General features: G+C 44.7%; 1 protein-coding gene across 1 annotated transcript in view; it reads right to left on the reverse strand.

The window, feature by feature from the left end:
- LOC147747918 (rab GTPase-activating protein 1-like) overlaps nucleotides 1–27,048 on the reverse strand; it is a 1,062,456-nt gene that overhangs the window by 160,905 nt on the left and 874,503 nt on the right. Inside the window, exon 16 of the mRNA XM_086926396.1 lies at nucleotides 12,363–12,476. Within this exon, the coding sequence (XP_086782522.1) occupies nucleotides 12,363–12,476 (114 nt within the window). The remainder of the gene's footprint in view (nucleotides 1–12,362; nucleotides 12,477–27,048) is intronic.

Genomic DNA, 27,048 nt, shown 5'->3' on the forward strand with positions numbered 1-27,048 from the left:
TACACTTTAAACATTCTAACATACGTCCATTGGACATTCTGCCAGTGGAAAGACACTATCTATCCTGAATGACTACTCCTTTAAATTAAATGTGTATAAAATCACAGAAAAAAAATTCTTTGTAGACATTGGAAAAACATAGTTGTTTATTTTGGGAGTTAGTCAGCTGAATAAACACTGATAGCACAGATTTAAAAAGGATGGGAAACATTGAGAAAACACCACTGAAACTCACCCAAAAAAACTCACTGAAGCCAGGACAGCCTAAACATAAAACAACATAGCATAATATAACATAGCATAACACTGCCTAATTCGGCAGATTAAATTCAACACGTATCGGCTATCCAATGCTTAATAATGAACTGTGTATGTAGCTATGTTGACATGTGGCCAGTAAGAGATTAAATGAATGCACCACTCTCTTACTGACTGAAGACCTCCAGCCTATGTATCAGGACATCGATCTATCTTGCACTACCTGGTACAAGAAGCTGATAAGGACCATACCCCGAACAAAGTGGTGTTATCAGGGAACTGATTACCCTGACTTCAGGACCAAACGTTCAGCAAACAGCGACTCGTCACAATCTTTGGACTATCATCTCAATGTTTAGGTCAACAAGTGGTTGCGGTCAAGAGATGCATTAGCAGACTCTATTTAATGTTGACTGCACAAATTCCATTAGTGGCTCTACTGAAGACTATCAAAATCACCTCAGCATATCATCGACTACAAGGGTGCTAAGGCACTTATGATATGAAGACCGCTATTACCAAAATGGATACCTGATGAGACTCTCCAAGTAATATGTTCACTCGTAGAATCCAACCAACAGACTATATCATAATTTACTGGAGACAGTATCCAACAGGAGACTTAAACACTGCACTAGACTACTACCACAGGATCCACAATTCTACAACTCTAATGGCTAGGACCACAATAGCAGGAATTGTCCCTGAAACCAACAGGCCCATAGCGGCTAGTTGGACAAATGTACATGTGAAATGTATTGATCGGGTCACATACCCACCCAATAAGGCAGAAAGAATTTGAAGCCGAACTGTGATAGCCTTAATGGATAGTGGCTGTTGCAAACCCTATTACCCAGATACTTAATTTCTCTTACGGAAAGTGCAAGAGAACAGGGAGTATAGATCCCTTACGACCCTCGGATCAAACCCAAGAGATCAGTCCACATGAAGAACATTGAAATTCTGCTGATAAAGGTTGGGGTTTCATACAGCCTCGTAGGTAAACTCATACTTGGTATTTGACCCCTCCCTCTGCAATAATAGTGAACTGATAATTTAGAAATCCTGAAAAAAGGTCAAAAGGTAAGCAGCTGGAAGGGAAGGTTGATAACAATAATAATAACAAGTCCCATGTCCCCAAGAAGCCACAGTTATGAAGTCAGCAGTGATGTGTGTTTGAAAGTACCCCTTTTTGACATGGTCACCCCCCCCCCCCCCCCTCATATTTTTGCCTGGTATTTGATGCAATTTCGACTGAAGTACACTGGGGTCCTGTTAACCTGGTCCCCAGAGCTGGTGCTCTTTCCCTAAAAAAACTAACTGTTCAGTTACTCCCCAACTGGCAAGATCTTTAACGGTTCTGTAAGTCTCTAGTAAATGCTACCTCTGGTACCTCGGGCATTGGTACTGAAGAGGGTCCGTAAGGACTGCATAATGTATTGTGCCACCGTTAGGGACCCACCGCCAAACTCATGCAGACTGCCATTGCAGGCAGTGTGAAATGGTGCAAACAAATGTGAAAACACAACATGTCTCACACCCTGAGTGCCATGCTTACAGATGCTGCATGCAATATGTTTAAGTCACCCCTACATCAGGCCTTATAGCCAGCCCTAAGGCAGGGTGTGCTATATGACATGTAGTACATATCTGCATGAGCAGATGCACCCCTGTGCTGTCTAGTTCAATTACTAGCTAATACAGGTAAACAGGGAAGCCATCTTAAATATATGTATTGGGCACTGGTCATTAAGACTTCCCCAGCTACATGATGGCTTCACTGAAACCTATGGTGTTTGGTGGTTGCATGATGGTACAACGCATGTATGTACCATGCAACTCTTCCACGACCGCGCCTTTACCACGCATGCCTTTACCACACAATTTTATGTTAAAGACTTGATGGGTAAAGGTGCATGCATGCTAAAAATCATAACCCTGCCCTGTAAACTGCCCTTTTTCCCTCTGGCCTGAGCCCTAAAAACTAAACCCACACCCTAAAAACAACCCTACCCCCAGGCCCCCCCACCTGAGCCCTAAAAACTGTCCCCTACATCTCTAAACTACCCAGACCCTGCCCCCTCCTTCTTGAATTCTAAAACTGCCCCCTGCACTCTAAACTGTTCCTCTTACCCCTGCCCTGAGCCCTAAAAATTTACCCCATGCCCCAAAAACGACCCGGACCCCAGCCCCTCCGCCCTGAGCCCTAAAAACTGGCCCCTACATCCCTGAACTATCCCGACCCAGCCCCTTCCGCCCTGAGCCCTAAAAACTGTCCCCTACAGCTGCGAACTACCCCGGCCCACCTGCCCTGAGCCCTAAAACTGCTCCCTGCCCTACAAACAACCCCAACCCCCTCCAGAGTCCTAAAACCTATCCCCATACCCCAAAACAACTACCCACCCCAAGACCCAGCCCTACTTACCTCGCCACGTCCTCTCTCGATTGCACAATAGTCCTTCCTCTTCCTTTCTTCCTCTTTCGCCCATCAGTTTGGCAACTAGACCACAGCTTGCCTTAACCACGCATATGCTTTGTTAAGGCATATGCGTGGTCAAGTCAAGCGTGGTTATGCTTGCGCTGGTCGGATATGGATGGCTGAGCCGCGATTTTTCAGACCATTTCCAGTGTTTGGTATCCAAAATCTTGTCTCAATAAATTTGTACTGATGCCATTAGTTGATTCATTAAGATATGCACCCAGAGGGCAACTTAGAGGTGCCCCCTGATAACCTACCAGCCTCTTAATGTGCTGGCTGACTGCTATCATCCAGCCTGCCCCCACAGACAAGTTTCTGAACCCCTGGAGGTGAGAGTCCACACTCTCATAAGTTTGAAACAATGCCTGCTCTTGCAGAAGGAGGTTACAGTTTTCTAGTGATTTAGAATATCAAGGGCAGGGGATTCAAAGTCCCTGCCGACTTTGAGATGCGAGCCTGGCTTCCTGCAGACATGAGAGATGCAACCCCCTGCCCGAGGCGCAACTGCGACCAGGAGAGGCGGGAAATTAGACATGCAAGTAGGCGTGTTGCACCACCAGGCTAGTTTCCCCATAAAGTGGGCTACCTAGTGTGCTCCACAAAAGAGTGATTCCACCATTTTGATTTTGATAGAATTAGGGACCCTGGGACAGGGTGATGCCCACTCCCCAAAGGAAGCGGTCATATAGGGGGTGCAGTGACCTCAAGGGTAAGTAGGCCATTGACTACTACCCTTCACTCACACTAACACCCATAATTCAATATTTATGTGGCCATCTGATACCAGGAACTCAGATTCGCCTGACTAGAGAAGAATAAGGCCCAAGAAGAGCAGAAGAAGAGAGAAATGTGGGCCAGCGGTGGACTTTTGACGCCAAACCCTGCTGTCCTGACAATCACAACAACCTGACTTGTCCAGCAGTTGTGCATCCCCAAAAGCCTCTAGGGTTGCCAGCACTTCACCAACCAGTCAGCATCTCCTTTGAAGAGAAGGAGCCACTTCCAAGCAACCTGCAGGCACTGACTGCTGACCACCGGGTCCACCAATGCAGCAACACAGGAGGATGTCACCATTCTCCAAAAGGCAAGATCCATCTTCTCTCCAAGATTGGAGACGCCAAGACCCCCCAGGAGCCACCCTGCACCAATACCCAGGGTACCGAACTGCTTGCATTAACTATGGCTTGTTTGAAGTCCAATCCAGACTCCAACAACGCCAAGACTGGCCAAAAGTCGAGCAACATCAGCATTGCAGAGACCAGCACCAAAAATGTCCCAGCCGTCCTGTGATGTCCCCCTCTGCAGGTCTGACAAGGTGCTGTGAGTGCCTTTGATGTGGGGGAACAGCTGACCAAAACCCTCTGCACCTGAGCCCCCGCCCAGCTCCACAAATACAGACTGTGTCCCCCTGCTCTTAAGACCCTCATGAACTGTGCACTCTCCCCCCGGGAGCTCATGGACTTGTCCCCCTCTGGAGCCTGTTTCTAGGTGGCCCCCTTTTGACAACGGTGTAGCGCACCAGGATACCTACCTGTCCAGGTATGTAGGCCTTCAAGGGATTTTATTTCACAATATTTTGTTTCTTTACCAGAGAGTTTCAACTTATAAGGGTCAAATGAACCTTTCTTTTTTGGAAAATAATTCCTATTCTTAATTAATTTGACACCATTGAATCTATGCTAGCGTCTAAGTCTGTATCATTTAGTTTAATCCTACAATGTATTAAGTAAGCTTTCTCTTTTATGATTTATTTTTAATTGATAATTTGAAGAAAGGTGTCTCTTAATGTCACAGTGAGGTCACCTGAGTAATAGTGTTACCCATCTGATGCATTTGTATAATTTTTTTATATTTGTACCCTGTAATTCATTTGACCAAGATAAAATCATCTATTTTTCTATATACAACCTCTCAGTTTTTCCTTTTTATATGACTTCTTTGACAGCATGTGTAAGTTTACTTAATACATTGTAGGAGTAAACTAAATGATACAGACTTAGACGCTACCATAGATTCAATGGTGTCAAATTAATTAAGAATTGGAATTATTTTACAAAAAAGAAAGGTGTCTGTTCATCTGACCCTTATAAGTTGAAACTCTCTGATAAAGAGACAAAATATTGTGAAATAAAATCCCTTGAAGGCATACATTCCTGATCATTGATTTTTGCCCAAGCCCTCAAGGGTTGTTTGGGTTGCCCATTTTATTGATACCTACCTGTCCAGCACCTCTGCACCGGGACACTCGAGGGCAGGTAAACCCAAACTGCTGGTGGATCTTCTGAACTTGATCTCCTAGCACCTTAAGTCCTAAAGGGGGCACCCAAAATACGATTGCAAATGCTAGTATGCAGTATATGTTTATTTCACAAAGCATTACCATGTAAAACTGCATTTGTGTGATATTTTTGCTTCACTGTAAAAATTGATAACTTGAAAAGTACCTCCCTGATTATGAAGTTCTTGGTGTTAAAAATTGTATAGAATTACATGCTATTTTTCTAAACTGGTCTTGATTTTCTTCTTGAGTGTGTGTCTCTCAGTGTACAATAAATGCTTAACACTGCCCTCTGATAAGCCTAAACTGCTTGCCTACACTCCCACAAAAGAGAGCATTTGGGATTATTCATTTAGGCCCTGCAAGCCAATAAGGGCCGCCTAGACCTTCTATATAGTGTACCTCATTTTGGTACACTACATTAAAATCGAGCTTCCTACAACATGACATGCTTAAGCGTGGTGCACTTTGACAATGATGATCAAAACTGAGTGCAGGACCTGCTGATGCAGAGACTAAACAGATGGTTAACCAACTGGTCATGCTGATCAACATGAGGACCCTCCTCTTGAGAATATCCCATCACCACTTCAATGCCTCGTTTGCGGTAGTAAGTGTAGGAAAGTAGGATCTGCTTCTTATGGTTACCCCCACTTTTTCCTTGATCTCTCACTGTTTTTGACTAGTCTGACTGGGATCCTGCTAATCAGGACCCCCGTCTATCTGCTTTCTCTTTTAAATTGACATACATGTAAGGTACACTCCAGATTGGATACTCGGGTACTCTTATCAGTCCCTAGTATATGGTAGCCATGTGCCCAGGGCAAAGCTAATCCAGACGCCTCCCCTGGGCTGAAGTATGTATTATGCCACCCATGAGAGGCCATGCAAAATGGACTTACAGGTCTGCTACTGCAACCTGTGTTACTATATCTAAAGTAAGTGGTGCTTGCACCACTTACTTTAGATATAGGTTCATTATATCTACTGGTCACTGCACTTAAAACGTATAAGTCACCCCTATAACAGGCCTTATCAATCCTGAAGGCAGGGTGCTGGGTTTTATGTGAGAGGGTGCCCCTGCATGAGCAGAGCCTCTCTGCAGCCTTCAGAGACCATTCTCCCAGATTGTCTTTGAATCAGCCGGATATATAGGTAGAGGTGCATTATAACCTCGCGGTAAATGCTATCTCGAAAACGGCTACATAGAAACATATCATGTTTGGTATCAAACACCTTGGACTCATACCTGCACACCGGTAACCGGTGTGAGAGGTATGATTCCACCCTTCAGAACGGAACTTTGTGGGGTTACTGGTCTATCCGGTGCCAGACTCCTCGACCCAGTCAGCACAAAATGGATGCTGCCGACCAGAGACACATTTCTGCCCTCCTGCTGCTGAGCCGAGGTGTGACCATGTCCCAGACAGGGATTAGTGTATTGGAGCTGGGTGGGTGCACTCTGAGAGTGCCTGAAAGTCTGCACCTGGGGCACATTTGGTGTCCCTGTGCATAGTCTAGCTCAGACCAGTTCTGGGAGCCATTGGCTCCTGCTCTGGCACGAAACTGAACAAAGGACATGGGTGTAACCACCCCTCTGTCCTGTCCCTGCCCTAGGAGAGTCCCCTGAATCTGTCCAACCCTGTCCAGTGGGTACAAAAGGGCTTACCTGGCTGTAAAACTTTAGATTTTAAGTGGAAAAGATTCTACAAGAAGAAACCACTGGCCTTCGACCGTCTGGACACTCTGGACTTCTCCGGACCTCGACTGGGCTCGACCTAGTCCCCCTTTCTGTCCGGAGCTTAGTTTGTGCCCTGGCTCAATACAGGCTCTGTGCAGGACCTGTGGTGCACTAAAGACAACTGAAGAATCTCCCTTGGAGTGAAGGAGTCACTCCCCTGCTCTAACAGGCCCCTTAACGCAACTGACCGGTCTGCTGCTCCTGAGCTCCTGCAGACTCTGAAGATTTCAGCAACACAAGAGATGGGTTTCTGAAAGTCCCTGAGGTCGATCTGCCCTCTCAGCAAGTTTGAGACCAGTATCCCTCGTGGGGACTGCATAACCCGAACCCCTGTGCACTGCATCCAATTGCAGTTGCATATGCTTGTTGGCGATTCCCGAGCTTGTGCATTGGACTCTCTGTAATCCTGACCTTGAGCAGTATCTGCACCAAAGAACTCTGGCCCCCTTGCCCTGAGTGCTCTGTGGGCTGGCACTTTATAATATTGCTAAAGGTCCCCTCGCGACTCCTGGTTATTCGGCCTGTGGGTCCTCTGAGGGTCATCTTGATTTCTCTTGGACTTTCCTGGTTGCTCCAGATGTGCCCTGACTCCCCATTTCTTAGTGAGTTCCCTGGACCTTGCTGGTCCACACCGTAACCTGTTTGACCTTCCGGCGTGGGTTGCTTTTGCCAAGGCTTGCTGATACCCCTCAGCACTTCGTGGGACAGCTCACATGCAGCTCCTGGTCATCCTCGATGTCTCCTGGTCCTCATGGCTGCAGAGTAAAGCATCCCTTCTTTGCACCTTAAGCACCTGACATCAGGCATTCATCTACTAAGCCCCAGACTCTGCCCCCTCTGCTTTCAAGTTCCTTCCTTCCAGCATAAAGGCTTGGATTCCTTCAGATCCTTTTCACCTTCACTGCAGCAGTACTTCTTCACAGCCCTCCAATGAGAACAACGGCGGTTCCCAACAGCACTTCAGACCAATTCACACGGCTCCCCGGGAATAGGTAACTCAGGTACTACGGTAGCGATGGGTGGGGGGCTCTCTAACCTCTTAAGTTCCAAAGGGTTTGCTCAAAGTCCTCCTAGAAGGGTCTTTAGACTTTAAAATGACAACTGTGACTTCCCCATAGAATTGCATGGAGCCCATGGTCGTGTTGGCACACTGCACCCGTCCTACATGGGGTCCCTCTCTACTCACCTTGGGTGGTTCCTTGGGGTCCCAGTGATTCTACGTTCTCCAGACCTTGTCTTGATCCCAGTCGTGATTATTATACCACTATTTTATTTTAGTATATGGTTTGGTCTCCCTCTGGAGCCCACTGTGTATTGTGCTACTTATAACTGTTCTAATGATCTCGTATTGTGTGCTTTATGTTCTATCCTTGTGTAGATGATAGAGAGTGTTATATTAATAAATACATATTTTTATAGAACTACTATATGGTTCCCCTTCATTTAGTCATTCAGGAGGTGATATTCTGGTAAAACAAGCTGCTTTACATTCCTTCAAGATTAAACCTGAAGGCTGCTCTCCACGGCTACCACTAGGATAGCGTTCTAAAAGTTATCTTTGACCTCATACATCCTCAGGGTCGTTTGGACTGGTGCAAGGCGCCCACTTTAATTAGTGGACAGCATATACCAGGCCAACTTCTCACAGTAAGTACTATATAAATGCAATTACAATACCACAAATTCTAAAAACGAGAGCAACAATGAAACTCTGGGGTCCTCCTTCAAGAACAAGAATGGCTGGGTATGGTCAGACAAACCTAAAAACACAGAACTTCCTCGAACAACACTGACAGATTCTTGCACACCAACATTGTTGTGCCAAGGTGATCAACCTGACAAACAGTTGTTTATTAGGAGGTGACACAGAAATTCATTTCAGAAAGTGTTTTTCTAGCCAGGTGAGGCCTTCAAAACTCCTCTTTAAACTATGCCTGTTACAGAAGTTCCTTTTTAATTATCAGGGCTCCCCCTTTTTGCTCTAGTAAATTAAGCCACTTGATACCCCAAAGCTACACCGTTGAGTAACAGCAAAAACTGATCATAACTACATTTGAGCTGGATTACTCCGGGAGGTAACGACGGACAAGAACCCTCTAGTCCTTTCAGGATTGATGATGACAAATATAAGAACAAAAAACACAGTTGATGGACAGAATGTAGAACAATGTCATACATTCACCCCAGTACAAGGATCTGGGCCTAAATCCATTGTTTTTTTGCACTCCACACCACCCTGGGTTAGACACTGGCTATATGCAAATCAGCTCTGACCCTGTGCCCCATGGGTACAGTCAAGTCCGAACTACCAAGCCATGTCTTTCCCAGACCGGAATCAAGCATCCAAGGACCGGTTTCAGGCTATCAGCCTTTATTCAGCCTGGATAGCTTGACTCCAGTGGTGTGGAGAGCCTGGGACTCACGTCTGAGTATACCCAGCACACTTGGGGTGAAAATTGCAAAAAACACAGTTGATGGACAGAATGTAGAACAATGTCATACATTCACCCCAGTACAAGGATTTGGGCCTAAATCCATCGTTGTTTTGCACTCCACACCACCCTGGGTTAGACACTGGCTATATGCAAATCAGCTCTGACCCTGTGCCCCATGGGTACAGTCCAGTCCGAACTGCCAAGCCATGTCTTTCCCAGACCGGAATCAAGCATCCAAGGACCGGTTTCTGGCTATCAGCCTTCATTCAGCCTGGATAGCTTGACTCCAGTGGTGTGGAGAGCCTGGGACTCACGTCTGAGCATACCCAGCCCACTCGGGGTGAAAATTGCAAAAAACACAGTTGATGGACAGAATGTAGAACAATGTCATTCATTCACCCCAGTACAAGGATCTGGGCCTAAATCCATCGTTTTTTTGCACTCCACACCACCCTGGGTTAGACACTGGCTATATGCAAATCAGCTCTGACCCTGTGCCCCATGGGTACAGTCCAGTCCGAACTACCAAGCCATGTCTTTCCCAGACCGGAATCAAGCATCCAAGGACCGGTTTCTGGCTATCAGCCTTCATTCAGCCTGGATAGCTTGACTCCAGTGGTGTGGAGAGCCTGGGACTCACGTCTGAGTATACCCAGCACACTCGGGGTGAAAATTGCAAAAAACACAGTTGATGGACAGAATGTAGAACAATGTCATACATTCACCCCAGTACAAGGATCTGGGCCTAAATCCATCGTTTTTTTGCACTCCACACCACCCTGGGTTAGACACTGGCTATATGCAAATCAGCTCTGACCCTGTGCCCCATGGGTACAGTCCAGTCCAGCCCAGGCTCTCCACACCACTGGAGTCAAGCTATCCAGGCTGAAGAAGGCTGATAGCCAGAAACCGGTCCTTGGATGCTTGATTCCGGTCTGGGAAAGACATGGCTTGGTAGTTCGGACTGGACTGTTCCCATGAGGCACAGGGTCAGAGCTGATTTGCATATAGCCAGTGTCTAACCCAGGGTGGTGTGGAGTGCAAAAAAACGATGGATTTAGGCCCAGATCCTTGTACTGGGGTGAATGTATGACATTGTTCTACATTCTGTTCATCAACTTTGTTTTTTGACAAATATAAGAACAGCACCAACAGATGGAAGGCTTAGTGGAACAAAATAAACCTTCATAATAGTTTTTACAAAATCTTGTAGGCCAACTAACTAGAAAAAATGTGCAAATGAGGCACCACTGGCTTTTTAACACACCATGCTTTTCCCATCCCTCCAAAGCATCTTGTCCCTTGAAAACGTGTCTAGAAAACAACATATAGCTTTTTTTGACTAGGCAAATTAAAACTTGGAAGCATAATCCAAATCCAGGAAGCTTTAAATGTGCCATATCTAGCAGCTCTAAAATGGTTCTCTTGAATTTGGCCTGAATTTGATTCATGACAAAACTCTACAGACCCATCATTACTAGAAGAATGCCTTTCTTTGGAATGTCATACATACAGAAAAAACAATATGATTCTCTGTGTGCTCGATATGTTCCAGTCCTCCCCTTGTCTTTGATGTACACAATGCCCCATCTGAATCCTTCAACACTTTGGTGCTTACAGTTCACCCAACAGGTACTGGCAGCAGACAGGGCCTTCCACATGTTTGCCCCATCAATTAATGTGGAGTTCCCACATACACTACCCAGTACCACACAAACACACAGGTACCAAAGGACCATGTCCTGCTTCCTGTCTGAAATAACAGTCTTGTAAATAACTCCCAGCTCTACTGGTTTAGAAATTAGGGTTCTGCCTTGTTGGTAAAAGTGCAGACCATCTAAGTACCAGGGTCATTCACTTGCTTTTGGTTAAGCTGTGGATTGAACCAGTGAAGGATCTAAAGCAAGACACTTTTTTTTACCACCGAGCTTCTGATAGCTGCACAGCACCTTCAAACACATACCACGCATCAGCCACCGTAGCCAGTGACTGACAGCACTGCAACGGTATGCTTTGTTGAGGATATATTTTACCGAGGTTAAGGTTAGCAGCGTGAGTGTCCTAAAGCCACTGTGTCTAAGCAACATTTAATTTCCGCTTCTTGAAGCTATCATGAGGTTAATTTGTGGCTTCGAAACCTGAATAATCTCTTTTTTGGACTCAGAATGTTGGCAAGAAAGTTTTACTGGGCTAAAAACCAAACAGCCTGCACATAATCCCCACACTGCTAAAGAAATGAAGATGGAAACATAACTGGATGGTGGATGACTGGCAGAGAGGGATCAATCTTTTCCAAGTACAAGAAGGCTAAGAGGCATGGAAAATATGAAAGTCAAAACAATGGAATGTCTGGTTAGTGTTTAATGATTTGCATAACTAACCATTCTAGTGGTGGGTTGTGTTTATGAATGTGTTTTTGTGTCGACAGCCTCCCCTCTATTTCCTAGGGGTTTGTGTCGCCACGTTCTGTATTGTCCTCTCTTTAAGTGAGTACTGTAGCGATGTAAGAGGGTATTGGGGCAGGAGGGTGGGTGAGTGGCGGTCTTTCTGCCTTAAGTTCAGATGATGACTTCACAATATTTTACGTCAATAATGTGTGTTAAAAAAACGTAAAGAAGCAAATGCCACCGACCAGTGCAAGGAGGGCGGTAGTGTGCAAGGGCGCTACAACAAATGTGCAAAAGCACAGGAGATGTCACCACAAGTAGGCAGAGTCCCCAAGGCAGGGCTGTGGTAGTCCATCTCCATTTAGCAACAAGGTGCCCCGACCTAGATGCTCTCGTCAGAAGGGGGGATGCCACCAGAGGAGCCCTGGCCCTGGCCACAAGGATGGAATGCTCTAGTCTTTTACAAGTCCGTGTTGTCAGGTGTGACTAGGACTGTAACTCCCAAAATTCATTAGGTTCGTAAACTAAACCTGCAAATGCTCTTGGAGGAATCTCGTAACCTCATGAATATGTACCAGCTTTTAAACTCGGAAAATGACACAAAATAATGGTGACTATAAGTCACTCACAAAACGCTTCTGTCTCACACACCCATCTGCCAACCGACACCATCCTAGAGAGACGTGGTCATCATTAACCTCTTCCCCAAGTTTCCTTTTCAGGCAGTCACACGTTCACAGGCACGCACTCTAGCATGCTGCTCGGCGTACTCGCCGCAGCCCACCTTGCAGATCTTGTACAGCGACTCCTGTCCGTCTCCCTCCGAGTCTTTGAAGTAGTCGTGGGCCGGGAAGGTGCGGTGGATGTCTCGGGTGATGCCACTCTCCTGAGCCGAGTCCTGCCAAGAAATGAAAACAAGCCGTCACTGCAGAGACCTACCAAGGGCTGGAAAAAACGCATCTTACGTCACTCCTCTTGGCAAGCATAGAGTACATTTCAACAACACCCTCGATAGCTTTCATGGTAAAATGTCCTGTCTATAATATGTATATATAAAATATGTGTTATGTGGAGAGCCGCTGGCATGAACTACTATCTTCAAGTCCAGCAGCTCACTGCTAAGACGTAGCAACAGTTGCTAGCAGGAGCTGTCACCCACTGTCGCTACGTCATAAAAGAATTCCAGGTGGCACCGGCTGTTCTTACGTCATAAAAGAATTCCAAGCGGCACCGGCTGTTCTGTCTAAGAGCCTATCAGAGCAGAGTTGGCAACTTCAAGCACAGCTACGAGGGGGCGAAGGGAAGGCATAGAGAGTGGTGCGGGTGAGTGGCAGCATGCCAGGCAGAGCTTTAAGTGGGATGAACAAAGTGGGTCGTCTCTCAAAGGGGCGTGGCCGATGCAATTAAGGGTGTGTCTTACAAACACATAATCTAAAAATCTATGCTTAGCATAGTGTGCCTCCCGACTGGCATTTTGCCGCTTCTGTCATTACAGCCAGATACATAATACAGCAAGTAACATTACACTTACAACAAGTCGGTACTATTGGCTTTGTCAATGCGTGTTCGTTGCATAACATGAATAAGCAACAGCCATGGCTTCAATGTATATAATATTGATAATGCTTCAGTTCTGAAATGGTGGGACTGTTAAAGAACTCGAACCACTCTCTTTGAAGTTACACCGAAGGCAGTGAAGGGTGCCACTGATTTGTTTTTCAGCCTGATGTTGAGGGCAACAATAGAGAGCCCGAAAGGGACCCATCTCCGCAACTGCTTTTTAGAACTGCCAGTTCTGAGCACCGGCAAGACATGGCCCATTTTAACCCTGCTGCTAGGCTCTCTCCTCCCTCCTCACCCCCCATTTTGAACACCGAAGGAAGGCCTTGTATGGATCCCCAATTACTCCTCTGCCCCTGCGCAGCAGTTAAAAGCAGGGCAGATGATTTTGGGTCCATACATAACATACAATTTTAGATGGGTAAAAAGTGAACCTTGGGGTTCTGTGTGACATCATAGGCAACTCGAGCTTGGCTTTCCTTGTCTGTTTGATTCCTTAGTTTAAAACATTCCTGTAATCTCTGTTACCATCTATAATTCTATATATATATATATATATATATATATATATATATATATATATATATATATATATATATATATATATATATATATATATATATATATAGTTAAAAAAATACAAAGGTTAAAGTGATGTTATAATTAAATGTTAAAATGACATGAGAACTAAACTTAAAAAAACAAACTGAAATTAACTAGTTATAATTGTTGAAGTAACTATAATTTACACTCCCGCCAAGCACTGCTTATGACATCACGTATTACATCTCTCATGATATGTTAAATGACACCACTAATGGCATTTCAAATAACATGACAAGGCAGCTGCAGGTCAGCCAACCCACTGCATAGAAACCAACCTATGCTGCACACGGTCTTCATCTATGCACGGAGGGGCTGGCTGCAGGCCATGTTCTGCAGCCCAACCCTGCAGGTAACTCCCATTTTCTATATAAACGATACAAACATAAAATGTGAAGCCATTCTACAAAAAGAGCCACTGCTTCTGAATCATCACGCCGTCCTCTCAGCTGATAAGATGCTGCTCGCTGTGTGTGTGATTTGTCTGCCGACTGTCCGTGGTTTATTTCATAACAGGCTATTTTATTTCTAAGCTGCTATTTGCAGAGTTGGCACCTGCGTAGGTCCTTCAATGTGCTTTACTTTAAAGAACGCAGGAAGAAACCACGCAGGTCAGCACAGACTGTCAGCTCACCACAGGCATGCACCGGCTGAACAAAACAATCACACACTCAACATACAGACGTGTGTCAGCAGGACCGGTGGCAAAATGACAGCATTTTCTATTCACATGATAAAAATGTAAAATGTGCAGTCATTCTACAAAGAGAGCCATTGGTTCTGAATCATCACGCAGCCCTCTCAGCTGATAAGGGGCTGCCTGCTGTGTGTGTGATTGGTCTGACAACTGCCCAAGGTTTATAGCGGGTGTTGTATTGTTAAGCATCAGGTTGCTTCGTGTTCATGTCAACATGCCAAAAGGGGTGTTTCAAAAATTAGCCGTAAAGGGTCAAAATAAATCCTCTCACTTAGAAGTCAGCGAAAGAAAAGTAAGCAGGCGCCCTTGGAAAACAGCATCTCACATTTAACCTCCGTCTTTGAATGCACAGCAATGTGACAAGATAAGAACAAAACTTGCAGGCCTGTTTACAGAAACAGAGCGAATAAAAACAAGTGCTCGTGTGACCTGCTCTTCAACAAAGAAAATAGTAGTTCCTAAAACAGTTGCTAAAATGGGAGCAGTGGGGTCCATGCTCTCAGAGTGGGCTAAATACAGGAAGAGGCATGACACATGCATGCCATGGACAAATGAGAAGAAAGAATCTGAGAGTGACGATGGAGCCAGCAAATGGGAAGCCTAGAGGTGGGCTGAAGCCCACAAATTATATACAACATGTCTCTTCAATACAGCACATTCGCTGACTAGAAGAGACCAAAAATAAATTAAATTCATCTACTGAGACAATGAGGGAACGGATGGGAACCATATATGCAAAAACTAACAAATCAACCTAGAGAGTCTATTCTTACACCCACTGGCATTTACAACATAACAAACTATTCTAAAAAGCAACCCAGGAAAAAACGTTCTGCAAATTGGTTTCTACTAAATGGTAAATGCCATTCATCTGGGAGATTTTGATTAGGCAGTTAATGTATTACTATTGCCCTCCATCATTACAGCTTCTCAACGTAATAATAGGTCAATGACCCTATATCGACTAAATCACCTCCCAAACTAAGGTATACAACTTTTTTGTCGCATGGTGTTGTTTGAGGAGAACCAACAATTATTCTAAACACTACTGGATGTAATCACACTTGCCTCCAGTACACACACTTACACTCAACGCTACATGAAGAGAAATATTAAGTCATATAGCTCCCAGAGGCAATTCACTTAATCCACTTAGTAGATTTTTTCCCAGTTTAATATAGGGCTCAATAGAGTGCTTGACAAGAGCCAGATTACGCGAAACATTTGTTTTAATATTATAGCAACTATAGTTCGGGAATTAATTTAAACAAAAACACTTAAAACACAACATGTAAAAATAATATAACTCAATTTTTTGAAGAAAAATTAAGGAAAAATAAAATAAGGTACCCACAGCAATTGTTTGAAAAAAAACATTTGTTATTAAACATTATTTTTAGGCACTGGGGATTAGGTAATTTGCTCAGAATCATAGACTATTGAGCAGAGTCAAAGACTTAAACCTGGTTCCCCAATTCCGAAGTCAGCAGCACTAGATCTATCGGCCTTACCATTAGAGTTGTTAATGCTAACGTTTTGATCTTTGGGTTTATGAGATTGAAGATGAAGTGCTGGTCTTCGGACTATAAACTCTAAGAAGTTATAGCTTACACATATTTGTGTGCACTATTGTTAAGTAATCTACCATGGTGAAGAAATTCCGATGAGGTTAAATCAAAAGTTGTGGATGCCCAATGAGGTATAACTAAATTCAATGCCAAGTATGGGTGTGGGTTTTCCTCTGCGCCATTCTTTACAGCCTACCAAGGCAAAACAGCTCCCTATGCTTTGCTTGTTTGGGGGATGACAATTTGGCTTTGGTTGAGAGATTTAATTTTATTCAACTGGAAGAGAAATGCCTTGCAGAGGGGTTCCATTTGCTGTCTACATCTATTGTCCACATTGTAAGAGTGGAGTTATTCTAGGAAAGTGTTAGCTAACTTAAGAGGAGTAGAAGTTTTGTAGAGTCGAAGCTAGCTAAAGGATAGATGGGTAAAATATTTGTGTAATGTTATCATAAGCTGCAAAATTTCCAATTTCAATACACTAACTAAATACTTTGCTGGCATTATGGTCCTGGGAGTCATTTATTGTGTGAGAAATTTCCCATTAAAGTGGGAATATTTGATTTAAAGAAGTTTATTGAGGCATCAATTCATTCAGTTCAAGAACATGATTTTGGATTTATTGAGCAACTGTGTTTTTGATTACTTGTCTTTCTTAATTGATTCTAAACTAACAACAGAAATGCGAGAGTTTAGAAGAACAAGCTATTTACCTTTGGTAACACTCTTTCTGGTGCCTATTTTATCTAACCATGGACTCCTCACCTTTAGAATATTCCCCAGGTACCAGACTGGATATGGAAGATTTGATAGCAGTGCTCCCACATGCCATTACGTGGCACTGTGTGGCTCCACGTTGACTGTGTTCCGTTCCGGAAGTGGTAGACCACAGCCGCATATAAGCGCCACCCCTGAGCTCCCAACATCAGTTTCTTGCATAGCTTTTTCCTTGCCCTAAGATGCAGAGCACAAAACAACTAGAGGTACCAATGGCTAGATCTTTCAGTTGGGACCTTTTTAGATGGGGAAAAGAGATGATTCCGCAAAACAGGGAGATGGAAGGGCAGTGAGTTACATAGTGGATCCACCAGAAAGAACAATACAGAAAGGTAAGTAACTTGCTCTTTTGATGGATTCTTCTAACTGCAGATTTCTCACCTTTAGAACAGATGCCAAAGCAGTACCTCCTAATGTGGAGGGTCTGTGGCGTGGGTTCTGAACAAAAATTCCTGCTGGGACCGAACAAATGAAATGCCTTTTCAGTAGGAAGTGACTATCATGGCAGTGGGGCTTCGTGAATGGGTGCACTGATGCCTACATTGCAGTCTGACAGATGTCAATGACAGGCAGGCACTCCACCGGCGGATGCAGTTGTAGCAGCCTTGGAGGGTTGGACCCTTAGTTGTTCCAGAGGCTGCTCTTTGGGCAGTGCATAGCTTCTATTAATGCAAAAGTCTAGCCACCCTGACAGAGTCCTTTTCTGCACCACTTTTCTTTACACACAAGAACCCCCCCACAAAAACACGGATTGTCTGCCCAATGGTCTTTGGTGTGATTGGTGAAAAAGGTGTAAAGCTCTTTTGGGGTCCAAGCAATATCGTCTTTTCTACTCTTTCAAAGGGTGAAACAGGGTAAAGAACGATGGACGGGGGATGGATTGTCAAGCGCCAAAAAAGAGTCACGAAATTTAGCAAAAAGGCCACTGTGGTCCTCAGCACCAGTTTGTCTGGGAAAAGGTGATGTAGGGCAGTTGCACTGAGAGAGCCTGGAGCTCACTCATGCAACAAGCTTAAGTGATCACAAATAGGAAAACAGTCTTTAGTGTTAGAAGATGCAATAAGCAGCTACACATCAGCTGAAAAGGAATTCAAATGAGAAAAGTCGAGACCAAAGTAAGGTCTTACTGTGGCTTCACAAACGGTTTGGAAGGGAACATGTGTATTAACCCTTTAATAAATCACATCACAACAGGTGACTTAAATAAGGATGATCGGTCAGGTAAATGCAGCAATACAGGAGGGCTGATAAATACCCTTTATTAGTGCCCACCTCAAAGCCTTGCTGAAAAAGGACAAAGCAAATAAAATATCCAACAGCTGTGCTTTCCTGCAGCCTCCATACCAGGTCACACATTTTCCCAGTGCACTTTGTGGATAGGTGCCCCGTAGCCAGGGTAGCATTCATAACTTCATTTGGCAAGTCAAACTTTATCAACTGTCGCCGCTCAATCTCCACACATGGAAATGTAGTTTGCACAGGTGTGGGTGAAGAAAACTTGTCCTGCTCTTGTGACATAAGTTTCTACCATAGTGGTAGCATAGATGTTCCATGGTACTAACTCTCTTGGCCACATATGAGGCCACTAGGATGGCGTGAGCCTGGTCGATTCTGATCTTCTTCCAAAGACTTGGTGGGAGAGGCAAAGATGGGAATGCATACAGGAGTCCTGTGTACCACTCCAGTCAGTCATAATGCATGTCCTAGAGAGGTACTTTGCAGGTACTCCAACTCCTAAACGTTTGGACCACTGCGTTTTGTCGGTGGTAGAGAAAAGATCAACCCAGGTTTCTCCCCATTGTCGAAAGACACCTTGTGCCACCTCGTGTAGCCGCCATTTGGGATCGGTCAGGTAAAGCCAGCTGAGCTTGTACGTGGTTCACAATCCGGGACATCCCCTGACATTCCAACCACCTCCACGGATTCAGAGCCTCTTGACGCTGCACAGAGGATACTACTTCACTCTTCTTTTTGCAGTACCTCATGCCCGTGGTGTTGGCAGTCAGGACCTGTACTAGCCTACCCTTGATAGTTAGTAGGAAGGCCTTCCACATTGAGCAAATGGCCTGCACATCCAATAGACTAATACGGAGGTGGTTTCCCGCCGCAGACCAGAGTCCTCCGATACCTTCCTCTCCCAGATGAATGCAACCCAGCAGAGATGTTTCCTTCACCAACATCAGCTCTGGGTGGGAAAGGGAGAGGGGTTTGCCACTGATCAGGCTGTGGACAAGCAGCTACCACCACATATCTTGTGCTGTCTCCCTGAAACTTGGATGCCATCCAACTGGTTTCCTTGGTACTAAGCTCACTGATATTTCAGACCCCACTGTGGAGTCCTCATATGCCATCTTGCGAAGTGAACAAGAAGGATGAGTGAGGCCAACAGATCAAGAATCCAGAGAGCTGCTCTCACCAAGATCCAGAACCAAGCTGAAACACTGGCATCAAATACTGAATGGTCTAGACTTGTTGCAGTGGAGGAATGGCCTGAACTGCACTGTGTATAAGATAGCTCCTATAAAAGCAAGGCTCTATGAAGGAGTCAGGTGAGACTTCAGCTCAGTAGCTGAAAACCTGAACAATGTCAGGAGGTCCTCTGTATTCTAGTGGTGGTCTACGACTGAATGTGACAAGCCCATCTTCAATAGCTAGTCATTAAGGTTGGAAAAAATTGGTATCTCCAACCTCCGAAGATGGTTGGCGATCACTGCGGTTTCATTTGTGAACACCCAAGGGGTACTGAGTATGGTTGAAGGGGACCAAGGCAAATTGGAAATGTCCTCAGCCACCCTTGAACCACAGGTAACAACTGTGGGACTGAAGGATGGGCACCTTAACGTTTGTGACCCGCAGGTCCGAGGCTACCAGATCCAGGGCAGACAGAACTTGGGACGATGTTAGCATTTAGAATTTGTCCTTCCAGAGGAAGAAATTCAGAGGGCATGGATCTAAAATAGGACAAAGGCCTCTATCCTTTCTTGGCACGAGAAAATAGCAAGAACAACAACCCACCCCTAGTCCAGCACCCTCTCTACTGCTTCTTTCGAGAGTAGAGCTTGCACCTACTACATAAGATGAATAGGTACTCTTCTGATGGATGCTCTGATGTGGGAGAAAGCTGTAGTGGGTCTGAAATAAATGCAAGGGCATTGCCCTGCTGGACGTTCGGAAGAGCTGTCGAATGTGACGAATTGCCACTCTGGGACAAAAATGCTGGATCCTGCCTCTCACAAGCCTTGGCTGCCGATCTTGGAGAAGCTTTGGAGAGCTTCACTAGTTGGATCTCGCAGGCGGTTGAGCACCTATCTCCATCATCAAACAGGCGAACCAGAGACTCCCCGCCAAAACCGTGGTTCTCCAGTGAGCTTATAGAGCTGAAACAGCATTGTAAAAAACCAGAGCACCGCTGGAGACTGACTTATTGCCTTTTAGCCAAGTCAGTATTAAGGGAAGCTCAGAAATCAAACTATGCGTCCATATCGAACGCTAAGTGCCTTTATTATGCCGAGCACATTGCTCTCTCCTAAAACAAATGCCATGGAAATGTTTTCCATTGTACAGAGCTTTTTGGCCCCTACTGCAGAGACCGTCACTCTTCCTACCTCGGTCGGCTGTTGTGAAAAACTTTCTAGTTTCTTCATTGATAAGATTCAAGCTCTCGAAGCCAACTTTAATATTGGCACCAACACGATGACAGGGTTTTCGCTCCATAAAGGGCCAATAGATACCTCCGCTTTATCATAATCTCTGGCAGCTTTTTCCCCTATTACTCTGCAAGACTCACTGATGATTTTTAAATCCTTGAAGTCAGTCTCCCCATCTGACCCATGCCTGGCCAGGTTGCTAGCTTCAGCTGCAGAGGTTATTAATCCAGAGGTTAATAGTCTTGTTAACATGTCTCTACAGACTGCTACAGTTCCTTTAGTTTGGTGGCAGGCCAAACTTTTGCCCCTACTGAAAAAACCTTCCTTATATCCATCTCTACCAGCTACATTTCTCCCTATTTCTCTCCTTCCTACTGTGGCGAACGTTTGTGAGAAAGCTGTTAATAAACAGCTTACCAACTATGTTGAAGGTTCTGGCCTGATTCACCCATCCCAATCATGCTTCAGAGCCTCATATAGTAGGGAGACGGCCCTGGTTGAAATTTCCAAAGCCATTCGGGATTGTTTGGTGGCGGGTGGCGGGTGGCAGGGCGGCTCTGATTTTGTTGGACCTCTCTGCGGCATTAGGTACCGTGCCTCACTTGTTGTTACTGAACCACCTCACAGATATTGGTATATTTGGGTCTGAGTGGAAATGGTTAAAATCATTCCTAGAGGACAGAACGCAGCAAGTTTGGATTCCCCCGTCTTCATCGACCCCTCAAAGTGTGACTACAGGAGTGACTCAGGGCTCCACTTTGAGCCACCTCCTCTTCAATATATATGTCACCCCGCTCATTCAGCTGGCGGAGGGGTTGGGTGCTAAGATCATCGCTTATGCTGATGATACCCAGCTCCTCTACACTTGGGAAAAAATGATTTATCCACTACTCGAGCGAAAATATGCCTTAGAGCTGTCTTTCAATGACTCCTTGCCGCGCAGCTCAAGTGTAATGAGGACAAATCAGAGATCCCTTTATTTGGGACTTTTTCTCCCCAGCTTAGGGAATCACTCTGACTGGCTGACTATACTCTGCCCAATTCTGCGGACCAACCTACCAAAAACCTCGGAATTTGGTTCGATGAAAACCCCCGGTTTTCCACACTGATAAAAAAGCTAGTCGGACAGTGCTTTGGCACCCTCAAATCACTTAGGAAATTCTTTCCCTTGCTTCCTAGGGCAGCAAAGGAAATGGTCACTCGTGCCTTAATCCTTTCACGTATGGATTACGCAAATGCCCTTTATGTTGGCTTGCCAGGATATTTGTTGAAGAGGCTGCAGGTAGTTCAGAATGCTGCAGCAAGGTCTCTTAATATTCCGGGGAGAGCTAGTATAAAACAACATTTACCCGAGCTCCACTGGATCCCTGTGGCAGAAAGAGTCAAATTCAAGGCCCTTGCTTTGGCTCACTCAGCCCTGTATGAACGTGGCCCTGTATACCTAAGAAAGTGCTTTAAGTTTTATGCTCCCACGAGACAGCTGCGCTCAGCGGCGCAGCTTCTAGCGGTTATTCCGCAGTTTCACCTTACGAGAATTGGTAGCAGTTCCCTGGCAAATAAGGCAGCGGTGGCTTGGAATTCCCTCCCCCTCGATCTTCGTGGTATCCAGGACCCGAAATTCTTTAGGAAACGATTGAAAACTTTGCTCTTTATCTAATGATCTTCACCCCTGCTTGGTTTCACGCCGGGATACTCTTGGAGTAGCTGTGTGTTCTAAATTATATTAACGTAACATAACAGGGTGTTTGTGAGCCACGAAGCACAAATTAATGGAAATTGGAGGCTGATGCTGCAGGGGAGGGGGACTGGGAAGATTGTATCTCCTGGAGACCTATGTACCAACCCCGGTTATGAAAGGGCTGTAGTGACTACAATAGGGGCAGGAGAGCCTGGCATTGCCTGTATGCCAAACCTCTGGAGTAGCCTCAAACTCAAACTGATGAGGAAACTGTCTGGAAGGGGTCTAAAGGCCTAAGGAACATGCTGCAGCCCAACTTTCCTTGCAGAGTTCCAGGGTCCAATCAGCTCTTTTGCCAAATAGGTGAAATCCATCAAAAAGCATATCATTAAGGGATCCCTGCAGTTTGCCAGAAAACAGTGGATGGCATCCAAGCATGGGGGCCCTGCAACAAACTAGTGTCGACTGCTCGCTGTAGTCTTCAGACCAGCCTGAATTGCATATTTGGCTACATCCTGATCATCTTGAATATTTTGAGCTACGGAGGCCCTAAACTCCTACGGGACTGCAAGCAAGCTCTCAATGGCTATGGCTCAGTGGGTGTGTGTGTGTGTGCGCAACGGCCTGGTAGGCAAGCTGCGTTGACTGACCTCAGGGTTAGGCTGACCGAAGAGAACTTTTGTTTTCAAAACACCTCAATCCTTTTTGATTCTCTGTCTGGGAGCGGGTCATGTGGAATTAATTAGGATTCACCATGCTGATGGAAGCTTGGACCACCAAGCTCTCAGAAGTAGGATGCTGTGCAAGAAAATCATGGTTGCCAAGCACCGGTTTGTGGCGCCTGGCTACCTGCCTGATCACTGATGGGCAAGAGCAAAGCTTAGACCAAGTGCCCATAAGAGATTCAATTAGGGCTACCATGAATGGGAGTAAGGGTTCATAGGAAGCAGACACAGAATGCGGAACTTTAGAAAGGACATTTTTTTTAACTTCAGGAGCAGGGAGTTGTAGGTCCAGGACCTCAGCACCATGTCTGAATATGACAGCAGGGGAAGCACTCCTCTGAGGAAATCAACCCGGTTTCAGGAGAAGTATCGAGCTCACTGACCTCCTGTAAATCCATGTATAAACTGTCATCATCCTAAAATGGGTGTAAATTATCCCCATTATCACCATAGTCATTTCTAAGAAGTGGCACACTCTCGTCCGAATCAAAACTAAAACGTTGATGGAGCCTCTGAGACGGCTTAGTGGTAGGGGGAGTGTATTGTCTGAATCAGGTTGACCAGGAACAGGGTGCACCGGATTGAGGTTAAAGTGTGCCCTCAGTAAGTGTTGAGATGGATTTGTCTCAGGGTCGGACACTAGAGTCGGCAGGGGACCCCACCTCCGGCGCCTTTGACATCAGGACTGGTGTTGATGAAAGAAGGACCAGAGCAGGGAATATAGCCAGAATGGAAGTCGGCACTGGAGTCGGAGCCTAATCTGAGGCGGGTTGCAGGGTTCAGATGGCACAGACGACAGATACGCAAGCGGCAACCCAACTGGAGACCCCTGCATATCCTCGGGTCCCAAAAGCGCATCAGGGGGTTGCCAGAGGGAGCCAGAAGATTGTCAAATATGAGCAGCATATCCTCCTTAAAAACCTCGATTTCCAGAGTCACTAAAGGCCTGGGAAACTCAAGGCATATCGGGATCAAGTGTGGAATCTGCTCCTCAATCTGAGATTGGGAGTGAGATGGAGTGACACCTTGATGCCCCTGCACCTTCTGTTTAGATTGATGGTGAAGGGGTGACTGGATGTGTTCAAGCCCCGCTTCACCTGCTTGTGATCCTTTTTGATTTGGAGTTTGACTTACCATTTGTCTTTGGTTACAGTAAAATGCCTAGTACGGGACCAGCCTTGAGATGGGGATAAAGTCCCCACCCTCGACTTCGAGTGGGTGTGGGGCTTACCTGAGGTCTGTGACTTCTTTCAATGTTGAGCGATGTACAGCTCAACTTTACAGTCCCAGATCACCATCAGGTGGAGTTGTGTCGTGAGCCCTAACATCAAAGACAAACCTTGGGTTGTCTATCACCACGACATCGGTTTTCTCATGGCATGGCATGGTTTGAACCCTGTAGTTTTAGTTGGGCACATCATTCCCTTGCACACTAGAATTCAATGTGAAAAACTTGTCCAAATGATGAAAAAGGGAGTGGAGTACCAGAACAGCACTTTAAGGTGCAGAAAAATTGAATTGACTTTGGAATGCAGATGTGGTGCTTGTATGCTTCGTCACTTCCTAATGTGAGAAAAAAAGTCAATGATGAGCCACACTGTGCCACCTAACGGCCTGTGGGGGAGCATTGCTATGAAATGTTCCTAATCCCGACTGGTGCTTGGAGAATATTCTAAAAGTGAAGAATCTGTGCTTAGAAGTATCCGCCAGAATCATTATTAATCCAGGGTGGGGACACAACAGCTTTTTGTAAATTAATTAAAACTAGAGACCGTTTTTGGTTATAAATATTTGCTATTCAATTGTCTTCTCCTTCCAGCCTAAATTTCTTAACGTGAAGCATTTTGAAATGACATGAGCTTAGAAAATATTTTACATTTTCGCTATAAAACTTCCATGAAAAGGTAGGGATGACTCTCCAAATGTGAATGAAGCAACCATGGGAAATTAAATGCTAACTAGAGAATGAAAATAGAAAACAGTACTTGGAACATTGTCAACAGAATGTAAAATTATGTTACATCTGGGTTGTTATTGGTACACGCTGGATGGGTCAGATGTGATCTGGAAGGATGGACAAATGGATAGAAATGTGTATGAAATGCTGATAAAAATGTATCCTTCTCAGAATATTAGGTAAAAAGCCAAGAAAATGATAACACTCCTAGTGCTGCTTGAAGAGCGGCCAGTATTGTATTAGGATTTTAAAATGTAAAAGCAAATTTAAAAATTTAAAAATATTCTGCTAAATACTATTCTATTGTGAAATGTATGTGCCGCTTTTTCAGCCTATCTTGACAGTGCAGCTGTCTCTAGAAATTATGTGATCAACAGAAAAATAGTTTTAAGAAGCATTGCTGGGAGAGGGGCTTCAGCGCCGATTACATGTCGATTTTCTTCTCGTATTGATTTTGATTGGTCAGAAGCTGTGTGCTTTCTCTGAAATATCAAAAAATGCCTGCATTGCATTAATTATGCTCAATAAAGTGGCTATGTGATGATTAATGGTAACAAGCCAAAGATTGAGGTTGTGGGCCTGATTGCTTCACCGTGAAAAGTTTTGTCAGATGTCATCCATCTGATCAGTTAATTATGATATTAATTAAAAGTTATCACAAAAGCAGTAGGTCTGAATTTTTTATTGTGAAAAGCTTATATTGAAGTCAATTGGTGTTCATGGGTAGATTGTTATTAAAGTATGTTAAAGACTGTGGACACGCATTTCCTAACATGGATTTCACCAGGTTACATCAAAAGGCAAGGTTTTTGGTTAGCCTCTCAAACCAACCCTGTTTTTTAAAATGTAATTGTTTTTATATCTGGTTTTACAGCAGAGCCAGATTTCTGCACGGGTTTACAGGATCACCATAAAAACAGCTGTAAGAATTATTACTAAGATAGGAACTGTGCCTTCTCCCACATGTAAATGTTATTGTTGGCAAGCATCTGAATGCAGAATAACTGTGCCAGTCCGCCTAAGAAGTAGATCTGTTGCCCATAACTGATAATGCCATTGTTAACACAGATCCCTGGTCAAATGTAGTCGTAAGAGTCTTCGCTTCGTATAACCCCGAGATCAATACAGTAGGAAGGGGTTTAGCATTGTGATCTCTCACAAGTGTTATAGGAAGGGGATTACATTGAACTGCGTGCCCAAAAATATACAAGATTTAGTGGTAACTCTTTGATAATTAGAATCAAAAAATGGTTTGCATTTTAAACTCCTTTGCCACACACCATAGGCATGGGCTTTACTTTGTGAACCCTCTGACAAATGGAATAACCCTATGGAACTGGAGCACTTTACATGAGCACCACATTACGCTACACAAGGCCAGGTTCATAGTTTGCCTTTTACAAGGCACGGAGAGATTAAGTAACTTGCCCAGAATCATAGCATGTTGAGCTGATGCCAGGATTCGAGCTTGGTTCCCCAGTTCCAAAGTCGGCAGCTTTGACACTAAGACCAAATCCCCTCCCAATATGCTCTTCAAAAAATATGCCAAAACATCCCTCCATTTTTTAAATTTATTTTAAAAGATAGAAACTGAGCTTTCATTAAAGGTGCACCCAGCACAATTATCTGTGTTTAGCTTATCCCTAACTATGTTTGCCGTGCCTTATTTCTTAATTCTACCATCTTTAAAGACATTATGTGCGCAGAATCCTTCACAGGTTCGAAGATGTGCCCGCCAGTGGGAAATGAGGTGATGAGAACATTCAATTCTCACTTTTATAATCAGATTCACAGCACAAGATGAAGCAGTCGTATGAAGTCATTTATCTTCTATTCACAGAGGCATGCAATTCTTGGAAATTCAATGATTCTCTGAAGGGTGCAGCGAGCTGGAGCCTGCTCAAAGAGGGCCAAAAAAATGAGCCAGCATTCCAAGTCCTAAGGCACACAGACCTCGCAAATCATCCCAAAGAACCTTAAAATACAAATTAGTAGAAACACCATCAAAATTTTACATTGAAGAATCTTATGGTAACTATCCTGTTTTCGTAACAATACATGTGAGTGGGTGAGATTCCAAATACATTTGTATGAATGAATGATGCACACTTGTAGAGCGCACAGCTACTCAGGAAGAGTATCCTGGCGCTAACTAGTCTCCAACTAACGAATCCAGAACATCACTAACCACGGAATAACCAGGTTTTGAGTAGATTCGTGAAGGTCCCCAGGTCAGTAACAGCTCTGAGGGATTCTGGCAG

This window comes from Lissotriton vulgaris, chromosome 1_1, assembly GCF_964263255.1.
Source record: "Lissotriton vulgaris chromosome 1_1, aLisVul1.2, whole genome shotgun sequence".
Taxonomy (NCBI): domain Eukaryota; kingdom Metazoa; phylum Chordata; class Amphibia; order Caudata; family Salamandridae; genus Lissotriton; species Lissotriton vulgaris.